The following is an 18,953-nucleotide window of genomic DNA, read 5'->3' as shown; positions in this document are numbered from 1 at the left end:
AATGGCGTGCGCCTTTTAGGGGTGAAGTCAAACCGCTGTGTTAGCAGCACCAAAGTGTTTTCTCCGGGGTACAAGCCTGGGCAGTATGTATGGAGGTCCGGGGCAGTCCAGATGACAAGAACCCCTTCTTGGCCTTGATGATGTGGTCCAAAGAAAGGCAGAGAAATACGCTTGGCACCAGCTTGGCTACAAGAGTTGCTGGAAAGAGGCACACAAGGTGCCATCCAGCCGTCTTAGAGACTCCACTCCAAATTTGTGTAGGCTTTACTCCTTGGTCTTTTCTTCTCCCAAAGATATCCAGCAAGGCAGTGGAGGTTTAGGATCAGAGTTTTCCTCCTCCTAGATAGGCTACCCTCCCAGGTTGATATGCTTCACCCGCCCTTCACTTCTTTCTGCAGCATATGCAGAAACTGCCTTCCTGTGATGGCCTGGGATTCGAACTTGGATGCTGAACCTGAGGGATCCCAGCCTGCACAGGATTCCCCGCCTCCAGAACCAGCTGAGCCGGGGCTGGGGGATGAGCCCGAAGGGTCCTCACCTGTGCTGGGTCCTCAGATGCACGCTTCAGCTGAGTGTGCTCTGGCTTCTGAGGGGATGGAGGACCCATTGCCTGTAGGTGCTCCACTCTCAGCCCCATCAGGGGAAGAGGAGGTTGCCTCTGGGTCCGCTAACCCTCCAGCATCTCCTGAGTTGCAGAGGCTCAGGGCAGAGAGGCGGAGGGAACTAAGTTCCCATAGGAGGAGTACTCGCCTCCAGGTCAGGAGAGGCAAGTCACCAGAAGATCAGAGCCACCATATACCTTGGGGCAGATAAAAGCCAGCCAGCCCCAGTCCCAAGTTGCGGGAGCAACATTGTTTGTTGCTAGTTCCTGCCTGAACCCTGTCCTGCTTTGCTGCCAGAGCTCCTGACCCGCCCTGGCTCCCTGCTTGCATGCCTGTTCCTGACTTCACCCGACTCCCTGCCCTGCACCCAGCTTCAGCTACTGAGGACTGCCTCCATGTTGCACCTTTGACCACGGACCGGACTTGGACCTCGCCTCTCGGGTAACCCATGGGACCAGCACACTTCCTCACCATTGGACCCACTATTTGTCTCATCCACTCAATCCACTGGATCCTGTCTTTGCATGCAGGGGAATCAAAATGATTTAAACCCCCCCCCCAATAACCAACTAACAAGGAAAAGAACTTTTCAATAGTTTTGTTTAAATCAGAGGTTCCCAAATTTATTTGGCCTACTGTCCTCTTTCCAGAAAAATAAAATTTACTCAGAGCCTCCCTGGAAATCAAGCTTATTAAGATCTATCAGCAGACTTGACCACTGGTTATAACTTGCATTTTGTGTGTTTATTTGGAAAATAAAGTAATCACTACAACTTTAACTCTGTGTTACATCAGTAAGCATCATTAAACAACAATTTCAATATTTTCTCAATCTTCTCTTCTTCTTTTCTGCTTCCACTGACCCCTTATTTTTATTCAATGCCCCCAATTGCACCCGAGGCTACTACAACCCCCCTGGATCATTCCAGCACACACACCCAAGGGCATCATAGAGTCCACTTTGGGAAACACTGGTCTAAATAATAAAAGTTCATCTATTGGATTTTGTTGTTGTTGTTAAGATTGCTATTGGGGGGGGGGGGAGTTCCATCCAGGATTATTTTCAATACTGGTAAATATTTTTTATTGTAACATCTTGAAATTGAATTAATGCCCTGAATGGAGGTGAAGCAGTACCAAGTCCTAATCAAGAGCCTAAATGGTATGGATGATTCCATGTAAGTTTGTCTTTCTCATCCTCATTAACTGTGGCAGACAGATTAAAATGCATATTTTCCTCAAAACAGCTCTAGTCCATTGTTCCTAGGATTCAAATCTGACTCAAAATAGAAGTTGCAATAAAGGAAAGATTTTTGACTCCTACGCATGACATTGCACCTTGTTCCTTTGTGACATTGGGAAAAGGCTGCAGCTCAGCATCAGAGCTCATGCGAAAAAATCACAGTTTAATCTTTGGCCTATCCAGACAGCTCTGCAAAATTCTCCTATATGAAACTCAGCTGGAACAAGAAACTGCTTACCTGTTGGCAGTAGGGCAACAAGGATTAATGCTAATTGCCATATAACCACCCCACAATTAAATCCGAATGAATACTCAGCAAAGATTGGGCATAGTGTAACCTCTGTAAAAGCTCTGTGAAAGCAAATCATGATGAATGCTCAATAAACAGGTCTGGCAAATTTATTCATCTGGCGAAGCCCCTAGTAAGCATCACCCTGCTCATGGTGAACAGGTTGTACTCTCACAAGTACAACTGAGCAAGTTATCTGTGTGTCGGTTTGTGTGTGTATATGACAGGCACTCATTTCGTCATTTTCATCAGATATATAGTGCCCAACAATCCAGTATCTTTCAACAAATATTAAACACACAGACAGAAACAGTTTCTAAATGACTATGGGTCACCTTTCCTCAAAGTCAAAATGAGAAGATGTCTTGTAAGCATATATTTTATTACGCTAGTCAAGAAAGACATTGTCACTAAAAACCAATCTTGCTTTGTATTTTCAGCCCTGGAAAAAAGATCAGAAGACCCTGAGCAACAAATTCAGCAGCATGTTCAACATTAGCACTGACATTTCACAACTCTTGCCTTTAAGCATCGAGAAGAGACTTTCTGTTTTCCAAGATATATCTGACAAATCGAGGAAAGGAAGTAAGGTTGGGTGGCAGAAGGATGCTGCAAAATTAATGTCTGCTGGCATATTTTGCTTCATGCAACCAGCTGACTGGAGAGTACCTAAGCATCTCTGCAGTTAGAATGAACCATAGCTTGGACCTACATAGCAAATGTCTAAACGTAACAAAATGTAGTAGTCAATAGATTTAACTGAATTAACCACACATATTTCAGCTTTAGTGGAAGCACAGCTCAAGGTTTCATCACAATTGTGCACTTTTCCCTTAAAGCACCAAATTTACACCATTTATCCATGGTGATGGTTGTCAGATATTGGGGAATTTGGCGTTGTCATTGTGAGTTTGCAGCATGCCAGTCATCTCCCTAATTTAAGAAATGTCAACCACAACCTATAATAGTACGGTATTGTTTCTAATGGAATTGGTATGCAGAGTTCTTTCTAAGGTATGAACTTTCCAAACAACTCTTGCAGCTTTTGCAGAACCCAAAACAGCTAAGCAACGAGGTAAAGGGGGAAAATGGAGTGGAACTGATGAACAGTTCCAGTTCAAAGTATACTGTCATACAATTAAACAATAACAATATCCTAGTGGTTTCTACAGGGAATGCCTGTAGAACATTCGGAGGACCTACGGAGAGCAGAATTCAATATATTGTTTTTGTACAGTTGTGTAACTAGTTTTGAATAATAATGTGACTAATATCAAGATAATTACTATTTGCAACTCTATTAATGTAAAAGGTTTGACCTGGTGTGCTCTGTGGTTTCAGAAAAGAAGTTCCATTTGTGAACAGAAAAATACTCAGTTTATTCATTCAAAGTATTTCAACTTGCCCTTTTCAAAATCAGAGCAGTTTCCAACGTTTGAATTAGTGCAGGTTATAGAACACCCAGATTAAAATCAAGTTTCAACTAAGGAAAATGTGTTTAGCTGTTTTCTAAAACCAAATGAAGAAGAACCTTGGCAAGATTCCCTGCAGAGGAAGTTCAAAAAAAAAGGGTGGAAACATTGCAGATACCTCTGACTATAATCCTCTGAATGCTAGGTTACATCCAACTAACTTATACTCAAAGCAGACTCACTGAAATTAATGGACCCAAGTTAGTCATGCCCATTAATTTAAATAGGTCCCATTTTGCACAGTGGGGCTTATTTCTAAATGAACTATCACCCTTTATCCACGCTATTGTTGCCAAAGACCATCCCCAAAGACAAGGCCTTTGTGGGCTCAAGGGCTCATTTGTTGATGCTGGGTGTCCATGTCTCTCTTGGGCCATTCAGAATTCACATCAGCTGCATCACCAGTCCAAGTCAGTTGCGGTAAAATGAAAATCCTGTTTTGCTTTCTTGTTCCCTCTGCACTTCACTGCTCTTTCTGCATATCTGAGTACACAGAGCAGGTGAAATAATTAACAAAACTACATGTCACATAATTTTGCTAAAGTTTAACCTTAAATGGTATTAGCTAAATAAATCAAGAAACACATTTATTTTGCCTTTCCCTTCTTGTGTCCTCTGCTTAATGTGAATTAACTCTGTAGAGAAAAGCTTCACTGAAATACGGAAAAATGGAATAGGTCAATTATGCAAGCACATCTAATCAGTGTGCTAAGTGAGCCACTGGTAAGGTTGATGGATTTATTCATGTGCAAGAAAAGTTAAGGTTTGAGCCCATAAGGAACTAATCTTTGTGAGCTAAATTTAACCACCTGATCAATATCTGAATGGCTTGATAGAGCAATGTATTCACAGAGGATTTACAACTCTTGTTTTTAAATAAGTATACCAGTGCATTAAGTCAAATATTGTCCTTCCCCTACCAGAATCACTCATATAAACTCTATATTATAGCCTTGGATGGATTCTCTCCATCTATTTATTGTACTTACATCAAAACAATTCCAGCACTTCAGATCTTTGCATTTCTTCTGTCATTTTATAGTTCCATATCTGAATAAGCAGATGACTATCCATTCCTAGTATGATCCCTCCCTCCACAGATTCTGTATGCTTATACTGTATATAAATCTGTATCACAGCCACCCCCTACTATCCTCCAATATAAAGGACAGAGAGTGCTATTATGCTTGTGTCCTGCTGGTGGACTTCCCATAGGCATCTCGTTGACCATGGTGAGAACAAAATGCTGGAACACAAAATCCAGTAAGGATTTTCTTATCTTCCTGGGTTCAGAACTGCCATAATCCAGTGGGCCGTATCTGCCTAGGCTTCCTCTATACTGGTGTATATTTGATGGGCATATCTGAGGGAGCAGAGGATCTCTTCCCTCTGACATCTGAACAGTCTGCTGCTCTCACCTGTTCTGTGCAGCACTGGTGATTGATGAAGGGCATCAGTGCAAATGATGCAATGATGCAAAACGCCCACTCCCATGTCCTTGGAATATGATATTGTTTCTATTGTTATCTTTTTGGATAAGGATGAGAAGCAGCATACTTATTTGTCAATGCTTCTGTACTCAAAACTGCTGTGAAAATAATACACATCATTTTGGGCCAGGAAACCAACATGCTTACAGTGAATACTTTGCATTACATACAGTTAAGGCTGGGGGAGAAATATGGATCTATGGGCCAAAAGAAATCAGAATCTAACTAATTTGAGCTGGAACCCAACATGTGAAGTGCCCCACATTGGATATCCCTGGACTACATCAATATTGCACTGGTCCAGAAATGCAGTGCTTGTGTTTTTATCTATTTCAAGCCCTATCACTTAATGCTCCATTGTTATTTGCCCTTCATGCTATTTGATGATACTGCCTTTGATATGCAGCCTACTGTTTTGATTGCTAAGTACATATTTCAGGAGAAAGCAACACTCCTATTTCTGTTTCCATCAGGCCACAGCTTGTCATAGGGGTTAGTGGCTGAGGTGCAATTTTGTATTTTGAAGTGTTACTTATATTGGGTAAGCCATATTTATTCTGAGAACAGAACAGCAATAAGATACTGTCAAGATTGCTTGTGAAAAGATTTGTGGTTTTAAGATTACAGGAAACTGCTGAGGATCAGGATGGAAGTCTAGACAGAAATCTGGGGGAGTGACACTCCATGTCAGATCTCACACCAAATTGTTTGACCTCTCCATATCCTCAAGCTTAACAAGCTTATATAAACACAGATGCAGCACACACAAATCAGAGCATTCAGTGAGCCCCAACTGCTCAATTTAAATGAATGTGTTAAAAGAGGGAGAGATTGCAACTGATGTTCATATACAGTGTTTTTTATTTTTATTTTTAAATAAATGTTTTAATTGTATCTACACATAGAAAACCTATAAAATATCGACAATACCGAAGCAAATGTACAAATATACTTGTGGTCTCTTCAGTTTATACATATTGATTTATCACAATCACCTTGATACTTTTGTAATATATTAAATAAATGTTATACATCTGTGAAGACATGTGCTCTAACCTGTGAGCCACCATTCTCAACTGGTAGGCTGAAACCTACAAAGGATTGTAATATGTTTTGGCTCACATGGCAACTAAAATAAAATACAATTTGTGGCAAACTGCAACTCGTGGGACTGCTTCAGCTAACCCGACAGAAACCTACATCCGAACTGAACAAACTTTGTGAGTTCAGTATAATCAGGCAGCAGCCATGGGAATCTCCATGCGCCGCACAGTGTTTCAGGCAAGTTGTCATTATTCCTCAAAGAACTCCCTTATCTGGTTAAGAATAAAGCAGAAGACTTTTTCCCCCTGCTGCTCCTAACTGCAGGACTAGATCTCTTGAGTTACAGGGGGATAAATTTTGGTTCACTTCTTGACAGTAAGAGCAGTTCAACAATAGAATCAATTATCAAGAGGAGTGGTGGTCTCTCCTTCCTGGGAGGTCATCAGGCAGAGGCTGGGCAGCCATCTGTTGGAGATGCTCAGGCTCTGCTTTCCCTTCATCAAGCAGGTGGCAAGTGGTGAAGCGCACCTGTCTCTCTCATCATGGACTTCCAGGTGGGATTTAAAAACATTCCAATTCACCCAGGCATCTGATGGTTGAAAGATTCTATTCCTAGCAACCTTGAAATAATTAGTTGTGAGGGCATGTGGTTTTTTAAAATGTTTGTTAATGTCCTTCATTGTTTTTATACACTTTACAATAGGTTTTATTTTGAACTTTGGTGTTTATTGTGCTTCGTTGCTAGCTGCCCTCAGCTCCTTTAGGAGGATGGGTGGGATAGAAATTCAATAAATAACAACAACAACAAATGCATGATCCCCTGAAAATGGACAATTCAATGAAACCACAAGAAATGCTCTAAAACTGAGATCCAAACAGTGCATTTCTATATCACAGAGTCAACTTTTCAACTGTGTCGTGCATCTTGTAATCCCTTTGCCGAATTCCAAAATGGCTGGCACACACACACACACACACACACACACACAGAGCTTTCTTGAAGTGAATAAACCTCTGGATATGTTTCAGTAAAAAAAAACTGGACTCAAAAAACCAGAAACATCCCATGGGCATCAGCATTTGCACAACACAGGCCTTCCTCGGAACATCTGCATTTCATTCTGATTAGCAGTCTGGTGATATAAAACACTGCTCATTTGTTTAAATGTGTTTCTGCGCTTTTCTTCATGTAAAAATCTATGAGATTTGATAACTTTTATGTTAGCAAAGATAAAAGCCAAGAGCCACAAAGAGACTTAAAAAAGTACTCCACATTTAAAAAACAACACAAGAAGTAGACAAATCAAAGAGTCTTCACTCAACATCAGAAATACATGAATCTCAGTGTCAGGTGAGCCTTCTGCACTGTAGAATGAGACAGCATAATGGAAAGGGCAGCAATCACGTGACCTGAGTACGTAGAGCAGCTCAAAGGAGAAGCAACAGGGGTGCTAACTCCTGGGGACCCAACCCTTTGAGCCCCCCAAATGTTGGGGGGAAATCAGGGCCAGCATGACTTTAGTGGCCAGCTCCTTCTCCTCCTCTTCCTGCCACGGAAGGGAAGGAGGGGGAAAGCAGCACTCGGCCGATGGTGGCAGCAACAGCAGGAGGAGCTACTGGCCACTGAATCTGTGCTACAACTGCATTTGGCTCCACCCCCTGGCTCCTCTGACATCCTGAAGCGATGTCAGGACGTTGCACATGCAACATTGCCCCTCCCCATCTTCCTCACAAGTTGGCACCTCTGCTGAGGAGCACCTCAGTAGCTAGACAGGTTTGTGTGGGAGAAGGCAGTCTTGTAGGCAACCCAGCCCCATCCTATGAGAGGGCTTTATAGGCCAAAATTGGCACCTTGAATTGAGGCTGAAAATGGAACGAGAGTTGGACGTGATGACCCATCAGCTGGATAGCCCGGGGGGTTAGAGTGTGGTGCTGAAAACAGCAAGGTAGAAGGTTTGGTCACCATCAGGGACAGCTCCATATTTCTGCACTACAGAGGGTTGGGCTAGATCAGTGGTTCTTAACCTTGGGTCCCCAGATTTTTTGGCCTACAACTCCCATGATCCCTAGCTCACAGGAGATCCTCAAGATCCCTTCCAACTCTATGACTCTATGATTCAAGATGCCCTGAAGACATGCTTTATTTGAGAGCTGTCCAGTCCAAGATCAGGAAAACTGAGCAGGCACAAAACACCTTGTGCCTTCCCCACTACCAGTGAGATATATCTTATTTAAATTTCAATTATAGTAATTTAAAATTTGAATTTATATATAAATTACCATATGCACACTTTATGCAAATTCAGGCCTTCTTTTGCAGCGATGCATAACTGGTCCCCATACGGTCATAGCTGGCACACCAATCTTAGACAGCAGGTTCTTGAAAATAAAGGTTCCAATAGCACCTCCAGGATTTCGTTTTATTTCACAAGATTTGTATACTGCTTGATTGCAATAAAACCCAACACAATTTGAAATTATCAGCAAAAAACAACAACTATCCCAAACATCCAAAAGCAGTTAATAATAAACTAAAACCAGATTAAAACATGTGGCAACATTCTAAATGTTTGGACTTTGAACCTGAACCTTCTGGGTGAGTGCAACTGCATCCAAAAACAGGCCAAACTCAAGGCACATGAACCATGTATGAAGATCATCTTCATCCTATCTGAATGGTGGATGCTCAATCTACTGGCTCTCAACCAGCCCCAAACACTGACTTTCTCAACAGGCCCAAAGAAAAATATTTGGTTCCACAAACTAAGAAACACTTAGATATTTCAGTAATTGTTGTTGTGGTTGTTGTTGATGTGGTGTTGGTGGTGGTGGTGGTTGTTAAATTAACTGAGGTATTCCAAATGATTATTAGCAGAAAACCTGGAGGTAATCAGAAAACCTGGAGGTAATTTGTCCTGATTCAGTAAATTAGGAGAAGTTCAATATAAAATTGCCATCATTCAATGACAGACCATCTGCTTTGCGTGAAAAAGGCCCCAGATTCAATCCCCGGTATCTCTAAGTAGTAATGGAAAATATTGTTGCCAAAAATATTCAAGACTGCTAACAATATCTCAGTGAAAATTCAATAAAACAAAAATACCAACCTTAACGATACAAGCCAAAATCAAGTCCTGTCTGGCAGAGCGCCATGGCTCAGTCCCCAGTATCTCTAAGCAGCACTGGGGGAGACTCTTGTCTGAAACTGTGGAAAGGCACTGCCAGCCAGAGTAGACATAACTGAGATGAATGGACCAGAATTCTGACTTGGTATATGGCAGCGTCTTACGTTTCCTATGTGAAGGTCAGCCAGTGCCATTTAGCATTTCAGATGGCATTTAAAATATGTCCTTTCCCCTTTTAAGTTGTCAGGCTTTACAAGAACATGAGGATTTCTCATGCACCCCCAGAGTTCTTACCCATATGGGATTTTAACTGAGGGACTAATTATGTGTATTTTTTCTGAGCAGATTCATCAGCTGCACATTGCCAAATAATGATGTGTGTTCCATAATGGTAAAATAGACATATAGAGCAAAAAAAAAAGTATTTCAGATACATTATATACACCGTGTTCAGGCAGAGCTATGCTGCTGATTAACAATGGCTGGAGCCAACACAGAACACCAAAAACAACACAATCCACAGGGAGCAAAACTTCGGCAGAACTTTGCAACTGCACCTTTATCTGTACATTAATTCTCAAGAACTTTTTGTTGGGTGCATGTGCAGCATCTATTCCGTTGCTAACATAAAAAAAAATCCAGAACTCTTGGCATAATCAGAAAGCAGGAGAACCAAAGGGACACTGGGATGTCAGAACAATACAGTGGTACCTCAGGTTACATATGCTTCAGGTTACATACGCTTCAAGTTACAGACTCCGCTAACCCAGAAACAGTACCTCGGGTTAAGAACTTTGCCTCAGGAAATCTTTGCCTCAACAGAAATCATGCTCCGGCGGCAGCAGGAGGCCCCATTAGCTAAAGTGGTGCTTCAGGTTAAGAACAGTTTCAGGTTAAGTACGGACCTCCGGAACGAATTAAGTACTTAACCCAAGGTACCACTGTAAAAGGTATGTGGATAAGTAACAGAAATCTAACAAGAAGAATAAACAGACAAACAAATCATTGTGATTTGTTTGTTTGTTTTTTGGATGGGGAACAAAATGTAAATCTCTTTGTTTTCATTTTTATTGCTAAAATACAGGGCATGTGTGACAATTGGTTATTACTAGGGCTTCTTGTTTCAGCCAGAACTCACCGAAACTCAGTTCTGGCATCTTTCAGGTGAGCACCATTTCCATTCTAAGAGAACAAGGGAAGCGTTCATGGTGAGTTCAGCCATGGTGAGTTCAGACAGTAGAGTAAACAGACACCTTGTGTTAATATTTTCTCAAACTGAAAGTATACATCAATTAAATAATAAAAAAGATCTCATCAGAGGAGGGGAAATGTACAAAAGGAGCATTGGCCTCAAGAAAATGATGGGGAATATTACCTATTACTGTTTTCCCCTCGTATCAAGAATCATAGAACTGTATAGTTGGAAGGAACCACAAGGATCATCTAGTCCAACCCCCCTGCACTGCAGGCATATTTTGCCCAAAGTAGGAATTGAACCCATGACCCTAAGATTAAGAGTCTTGTTTATGAAAATGAAAGTTATATCTATCAACAGATGGATCAAGCGGTAGCCATTTATGTATTCCTTAATTCATCATTGTTTGTTATGCTATAGTACATTTAGTCCTTCATAATGTTAATATATAAGAGCATCCTTGTGCAAATTTGTAAAATCAGTACTTATAAGTCCTGCCAAATTATCCACAGCATCTTCGTTTACATGTCTTTTGCTCTCATTCCTTTTGACAACCACTTGCTTGATTGAGCGGCTAACATAGGCTGGCATTACCTATGCCAGTTCAGATTTATATTCAATATGCTGAAGGCTACAGCTGCATCCTTTTGCTAATAAATAATCTGGGGGGGAAAGGCTTCAAGGAAAAGGCTCTTTTTAATACCTTGGAATTCCTGAATACCCCTGTCAACAGCTTGATATTAAATGAAAAGGGGGTGGAGGCAGAGAAGGAAAATAAACCACATATGTAACTGTTGTATGGAAAAGTTAACTTCTCTACTGAGTCGTATCACCAAAGCAAACAGAGTAGATCCACTGAAATCAATGACATCAAATTATTATTTATTACAGCAACTTCAGGTATAACTTAGGCCCCACCTGCACTATGCATTTAGAGCAGTACCATACCACTTAATAAACAGTCATGGCTCCCCCCTTAAAAGTACTGGGAACTGTAGTTTATTAAGGATGCTGTGAGTTAGGAAACCCTTATTCTCTTCCAAGACCTACAATTCCCAGAGTAGTTTAACTATCAATCTCTTTTCTCAGGGAACCCTGACAATTGCAGCTCTTCAAGGAGAAAAAGAATCTCTTAATTCTCAGCACACTTAACAAACTAGAGTTCCCAGGATTCTTTGTAGGAAGCCATGACTCTTGAAAATAGTATGATATTACTTTAAATACATAGTACAGACAGGGCCTTAGTTGGATATCACCTCTTGCGTCTGTATTGGTCAAAAGCATGAAATAACCTTGAATCATTTATTTATAGCACCTATAAATTCCCTTCCTCTCCCATAAGATCAAAGTTATGTATTAAAAAAGAAGACATTAAAACCATGTAAGGAATAGGGAAAGAGGCAGCATGGAATAGCAATAGAGAAATAAACAATAAACAACAACATACTGAACCTCTCATCCCACTTTCATTCAGAAACATACTTTTCATATGTAGTTATTAAGCTATCTAGGCTGCATTTATGAGACTCAAGAAGAAAACAAAACTGATCCAAGTTGCTGGCTGGGGTTCAGCTTGGTGAACTGGTTAATGCCATTTACCTCAAATTAGTGAATGGACACGAATATTTTTCACTTCTTCAAGATCTTCACCAAATCTTATTTACTGCCATTAGAGTTGCTTGTCAAAATTCAGTTACATTTCATGGGACCACATACAGTACACAGTTCTTCTTTTCTTTTACACGGTGGCTACATATTGATGAAATTATTTTCTGGTCCTGCTCAGTATCCTCAAGGATCCACCACAGGGACAGCGAAGCAACTGCACACGACTCTGCTCTAATGCACATTCACAATTCTACAGTATCTGCTTAAGTTAAAATAATGTAGTTCACCTCAATTCACTACACTCGTCACTTTTCTTATTGAAGAGATCGAGGAAGCTCCACTGAGGAAATGAGAAAGGACTGTGCTCCCCACTGGCTTAGGGCTACTACTGCAACACACACAAACACAAGACTAGTTCGAAGGGATTATGGGAAGATTGCCACTAGCTTATGACTAAAGTGATATTTGAAATGACTATTATTATAAATATGGACATAGGAAGAGCCTGCTGGATCAGAACAGTAGCCCATCTAGTCCAGCCATAGGAGTAAACTCCTAAAGGCCAAAGTCCCTTCTCCCCCTCCAATAAAACACTTAAGCCCCCCTCTGCCAGTTGATGGGTATTGCCATTCAAATGGTGCATGTGCAGGGCTTACCTCTTCCCCTCAATATTTTATTCAACTTGACGCCCTTGAGTCCAGCATTCTATTCTCACATTGGCCAACCAGATGAACGGCACTCTTCCCCCTGCCCCTACATTTTCCAGCAACTGGTGTTCAAAAGCATACAGCCGCCAACAATGGACAAGCCACTATAGAAAGTAGAATTATTACGTGAAACAAAAACCAGTCAGACTAATCAAGCTGAAGAGTACTGACTGCTCATTTTAGCCTTTCTGGAAAAGTCCCCCCACCCCGCTCCTGTAGCCTCAAAATATGTATCCTGAATCTTTATCTAGTTTTTAATAATACTGCTCAGACATCATCAAAAGTAGCACAAAGTAAACAATAGTGGACAAGATAAAATGCTACACCGCACCCAGCAAGTAACCTTACCATTTCCTAAGTGTAATCAGAACTATGAAGTCTCAGTTGGCTGCAACATCTCAACGTAAGATCTTTTCTTTCTTTCTTTTAAAAGCATCCATTTGATGAATATAGAAAAGGAAAATCTTACCTCTTCCCACTGGTGAATGTATCTTATTAATCTTGAAAGCCGTAATAAACGCAGCAGACTGAGGATTTTTGTGAACCTTACAATACGAAGTGCTCTAGCAGTCTTGTAGACTTCTGAGTCCATCCCTTTTTCTACAATGAGAAAGATATAATCCACTGGTATTGATGAGATGAAGTCAACCACGAACCAGCTCTTTAAATAATTCATCTTGATGACTTTGGGGTCCAGGATTATCTCAGAGCTGTCCTCATTAACAGTGCCAGTTCTAAAGTTCATGATCAAGTCCAACAGAAACACAGTATCTGATGCTACATTGAAAATAATCCACGGTGTGGTTGTCTGCTCTGTGAAGAATGTGATTCCAACAGGAATAATGACAAGATTTCCAACCATCATGATAAGCATTATTAAGTCCCAGTAAAACCTAAGAGAAGATAGAAAACACAATAATTGAACAAAGCAAAAAAAATTATTTTCTTGCAGTATAATTAAATTATATATTATAAGGCTTTTAAAAATCAGAAGAGATGTGATTATAACACAGATAACCATCAATATGCTGTCCTAGACAGCAGAGCATATTGGTAAATATCTACTACATTCATGTTTGTTGCATGAAGTGCCCTTACCTTCAAAAAGGCAGGAGACTTTTCTTGGTCAAATGCACGGACAGTACAGTGATACCTCAGGTTAAGAACTTAATTCATTCCGGAGGTCTGTTCTTAACCTGAAACTGTACTTAACCTGAAGAACCACTTTAACTAATGGGGCCTTGTGCTGCTGCTGCACTGCAAGAGCACGATTTCTGTTCTCATCCTGAAGCAAAGTTCTTAACCTGAGGTAATATTTCTGGGTTAGTGGAGTCTGTAACCTGAAGCGTATGTAACTCGAAGTACCATTGTACAGCCCAATGTGGTCTCTTCCAGATGTTATGGAACTACGACTCCTATAAGATCTTATTACTGGCTCTCATTGGAATCAATGGGAGTTTTAGTCCAAAACATCTGGCGGGCACCAAGTTGGGAAAGGTTAGCATTTAACATTGCCATTTATATCAGATTGTCTGTGTTGGATTGAGGAAAAAACACAAGCTATAGTCCCATTGACTAAATTTTAAGTGTAGGTAGCTAGCTTCAGTATAAATGTGCATGGGAGCACAAGTCCAGGCCCCACTCAATAGAAGGAGCAGGAGAACTGCCATGTGCAGCAGGGCACATGAAGAAAAAACATGTGGTCATCTCAAGAGTCCAGGGGTCCTGTAGAAACATTACGTCCAGAATCTAAAATTACCCGACTCAGCCACTAGGCTAAACAGAGCAACGCTCTCTTAGTACTGCTGCTCTTCTGGAAAACTGCTTAGGGATGAATACCACTGGTTTTTAGCAAGTGTGGGTTTTTTTAAATATATATAATCTCAGAAGACATTTGAATGACATGTTGGTGGATTGAATCTACTGCTATTTCCTGTTCAATGAAATAAAGCTTTAAAGGAACACCGTTGTTTAAAAATATTAAGGATCCCTGACATCCATGTGTGATCTGAACTAATCAGAGGGCATCCGAATACTGAATTCTGCAACCACTGTAAAACTCTCTCCTTGAATAGCACAACTGCAAAACACACACTTTCTTGGTCATATGATTGGGAGAGATCTTTTTGATGGGGATTACTTGTTAAGACAAAGGGAGAGAATTACTGCTACTATATCCAGAGAATATAAGCAAGTTCTGCCATTCCTCCCTACCAGTTGATTGGCATATGAAATAAATGCAGCATTGTGCTGAAGAATTAGCTTATCATTCCATGGCATATTTGAAAGGATGAGTTGCATTTGGTAGATTTTTTTCCCAGCCTTCCTGTCAAAACCTATCAATGTGTTTACATAAAAATGAACTGGTGCCTGCTGTTAATCATGAACACTTTGGCAATGAAATTCACTCTTGGTCTCCCTCCAAATGCAAAGCCAAAATGTACCAGAATAAGCTTAATGACAAATGGACAATATATAGCCTGCTCCAGTTTCTATGTATCTTCTTCTTGCTTTCCAGCCCATAACACATGAGTAATATATAGCCTGTCCACTGAGAAAATGGAGCACTTGTGCTCAGTGGAAGGCTCTTACAGAGAACATAGGAACTGCCTTATACAAATCAGACCAATATTCTGTCTAGATTAGTTTTGCATATTCTCTCCAGCATTTCACGCAAGAATATTTTTCAGCTCTACCTTCAGATGCTGGGACTGAGACGTTTCTGCATGCAATTCGTGCACTCTACCACTGAGCTATGGCCTGTCCTCAGAAGGTGTTGTGGCCATCATCCGTGCTGTGAAACACAGCATGTATGACACACTTTTTAGAGTATTATAATGTTGCTATGCTATGTTTGCCAATGTGCATGATGTCTAAAAGAGCCACTAACCCCACAGCCACAACAGACAAGGTTCACTCAGTTCTGGGAAGCAGCCTGCTAGGAAAAGTTGCCCATCCTTCCACCAAAACCTAAGGGCCACATTGTTTAATTTCAGCTTCAATAATTTCCATCCTATACCCAGATGTACCTTGAAGTGGTTCATGATAAACAACTGCAAACCATGAAATATGAAGTTGCAAATATAAACAAGCAGTTAAGATAATGCTCACTGGAATAAACGTTACCTATGCATGCAAGCAACAAATAAAGGATAATATGGAGGGAGGAACCAGGTATGCCATATTGATGTCCTAGGAGGAAAATGTGGCATAATAATGAACTGGGTTCAGAATGACTGCATGGAAACAAAGTATATTATAATGTTGGGATACATTAGCCATTTTTTTTTAAAAAAAGGATTGCTGGACAAAAGCAATTCCTGAACGATTGTTCTTAACATACTGAGAACAATAATTTCAACAATAAAAGTTGGCACTGGCCGAAACACCTTTCAAGTAATCAATACACTTCATATACATTATTTTAATTAACATGTGAAAACATTTAGGGGCTGAAGTAAAAGCTTGCCCCTTTTCAACCTCTGCAATGTCAGTAGACAAGGCTTCTGCTTCTTGTGAATTTTTTGTTTTCACTTGAAGGATGCTCTCTCACAAAAGGGGAATGCACCGACACATGTACAAAATCAGGAATTTCAACTCATCAGTATTCAAGTGTATCTTTAGCAATGAACACCACTCATAGCTAATGTGAAATCGGGGCCTATCTAAATAACAGTCAAGGGCTTAACAAACACCAAGTAATTAATGCTGTTACGTTCACTATACTGTGAAGTGTTACATAACCCCAAGTGACATTATATTAATACAGAACACATTAGTGAAGGGCACACACACACACACACACACACACACACACACACACACACAAGCAGGAAGGTTTTCAGATCAATTTCCTACAGTTTACTTCCTTCCTAAAGCCAAATCTTTACACTTGAAGTTCCAATTAGAACAGGCACCCCCAAACTCGGTCCTCCAGATGTTTTAGGACTACAATTCCCATCATCCCTGACCACTGGTCCTGTTAGCTAGGGATGACGGAGGTTGTAGTCCCAAAACATCTGGAGGGCCAAGTTTGGGGGTGCCTGAATTAGAACAATTGAGCCACTTTCCTATCCCTACCAAATTGTTTTATGCTGGAGAGAACTGTCTTTCACACCTTACTTTAATAATAAAAAGTACATTTACATAGCGCTTTAAGGTATTCACAGCATTTCACATACATTCTTCCACAAGCAATAACATTTGTCCCCTTTACAATACAATGCTATTATGCATGTCGACCTAGAAGCAATCTCCATTGAGTTCAATGGGCCTTACTCCTGCATGAGTGTGTATACAATGTGGGGCTGCAGAGTGAGAGGAATTGCTGGCAATTGCTTCCCACCCTATTCCCCTGACAGAAACCTTGCCATTAGCTGAGCAACATCTATGGATGCAACCCAGTGCTGACATTTTTAAGTCAATGGGATTATTATTATTATTATTTTAACTTGGCTGCATTCAGCAATTCCTGTTCTCAATAAATGCTGCGGAAAGATTGCCAACTCGCACATCTTATGGTGTGGGCCATGTATCTGCATGCAAAGAAGCTTTGTCAAGCTCCGAGCCAAAGCTTGCCACTTCATGACTATTGCAGGGTGGGAAAGGAGATGTCTCATCGTTAAGCAATTTTCTGCTTTTAAAAACGTGCATTTTAAAGGAATGTAGGCTTATTATTTGCAAGGCCATGCATAGAGAAAAAGAACTGGTAAAATGTCAACTTTGTTCACAGCACTGACATTCAAATTATTTCTGGGGGTTTGTAGATACTACCCTGTCCTTCAGTATTGATCAAATTATTTCACATCTCAATGCAATATGGTATTTCATGGCATGCTGTAGGGGAGTACTTTAAACTCTCGAATCTCTTGTGTTGCATTTTCTCTAGGTTTGGACTTCAGCAGTTCATCTGCGGTCCCTGCAGCAAGATTCAATATGTGCCCAGACATGTGCAGATACAACCCTGTTACCTGCCGTAACAGGGGGAGGGAAGAACCAGATTTTTGGCACATTTTGCCTTTTGGTTGCCCAAATATTCTCTATCTCTCTCACACATATGCACAACCAAATCATCTTAAAGAAAATGTCACCAAATGTCTATCTCCCTTCTATTTGGTCTAGAGTGAAATTACTCCTTAGCCAACAGGCTGCAGGCAGAAGCACATTAAATGCCTGAATGACTCTGGTATAGAATTCAGCCACCGCTTTTTCATTTCCTGGTCCATTCCCATGGCTCTTGCAGAAGCTGTGATACATAGAAAATAAAACCAGGCATGGCACATAACACGTGTGTCTTGGACTCTGCAGTAGGGCTGGGCGATGTATTGATACATCGTCCAAAATCAGTTTGAAGTCCACATCGTGATGATGGTTTCATAATATTTGGCATGGCGATATATCGCGAAGCACAATGTGTATGTGCTTTGTAAAAAAAATCACAATATGGGGAAAACTCTGAAGACAGTCATTACTTCTCTCATGATTCCTGCTGCGCCTGTTGCTCTGTACTATAAATTAACAGTTGTGACAATATGTAACAGTAAAATGTATGTACAATATGTAACAACAGTTGTGACAATATGTAACAGTAAAAATGAATCCGTTTTAGACCCCTAAGTAGTAGCAGTTGCCAGGATATTATGCTGTTCACCTCTACACAGTTACATCCCATGATACAGACATTGTGATATACCACTATATTGACATGTTTATCTGGTGATATATCACAATGTTGAAAACCAGATGTCGCCCAGCCCTACTCTGGAATCTGAGTCACTACTTGAGTACAAACTGTAGCTGAGAAGCTGCTTTCAGATATCAAACAAGTTTTCAATGTGCACATTTGCACAGATCATCACCACCCAAGTATACTCTCACTCTTCAAATCTTCATTTCTTCCCTCCTCCTCAACTTCAGTGACACTCTTTGTTTCTTAAAGCCTTGTATCCCATAGGCTAAATCAGTGGGAAACTGATTTAAAGGCACCATTCAAACAAGGATATGGAACCAGAGTATGATTCTGTTCTGTTGCTCTAGTTTGGATGGAGCCTTTAAATCACAGTTTCTCAGTATGAACTTCTGTGGTTTAAGACACTGCATGAGCTGCCCTGGATCATGGAACAAAGAGTGATGGGCAAGGAGGGTGACCATTCATTGACCATACATTCCCAGGTCAATA

General features: G+C 40.7%; 1 protein-coding gene across 1 annotated transcript in view; it reads right to left on the bottom strand.

The window, feature by feature from the left end:
• HCN1 (hyperpolarization activated cyclic nucleotide gated potassium channel 1) overlaps nucleotides 1-18,953 on the bottom strand; it is a 186,043-nt gene that overhangs the window by 141,731 nt on the left and 25,359 nt on the right. The window contains exon 2 of the mRNA XM_081881422.1: nucleotides 13,245-13,668. Within this exon, the coding sequence (XP_081737548.1) occupies nucleotides 13,245-13,668 (424 nt within the window). The remainder of the gene's footprint in view (nucleotides 1-13,244; nucleotides 13,669-18,953) is intronic.

This window comes from Podarcis erhardii, assembly GCF_964252035.2.
Source record: "Podarcis erhardii genome assembly, chromosome: 11".
In the NCBI taxonomy this organism is placed as follows: Eukaryota; Metazoa; Chordata; class Lepidosauria; order Squamata; family Lacertidae; genus Podarcis; species Podarcis erhardii.
This window is presented reverse-complemented; position numbering and strand designations above follow the sequence as displayed.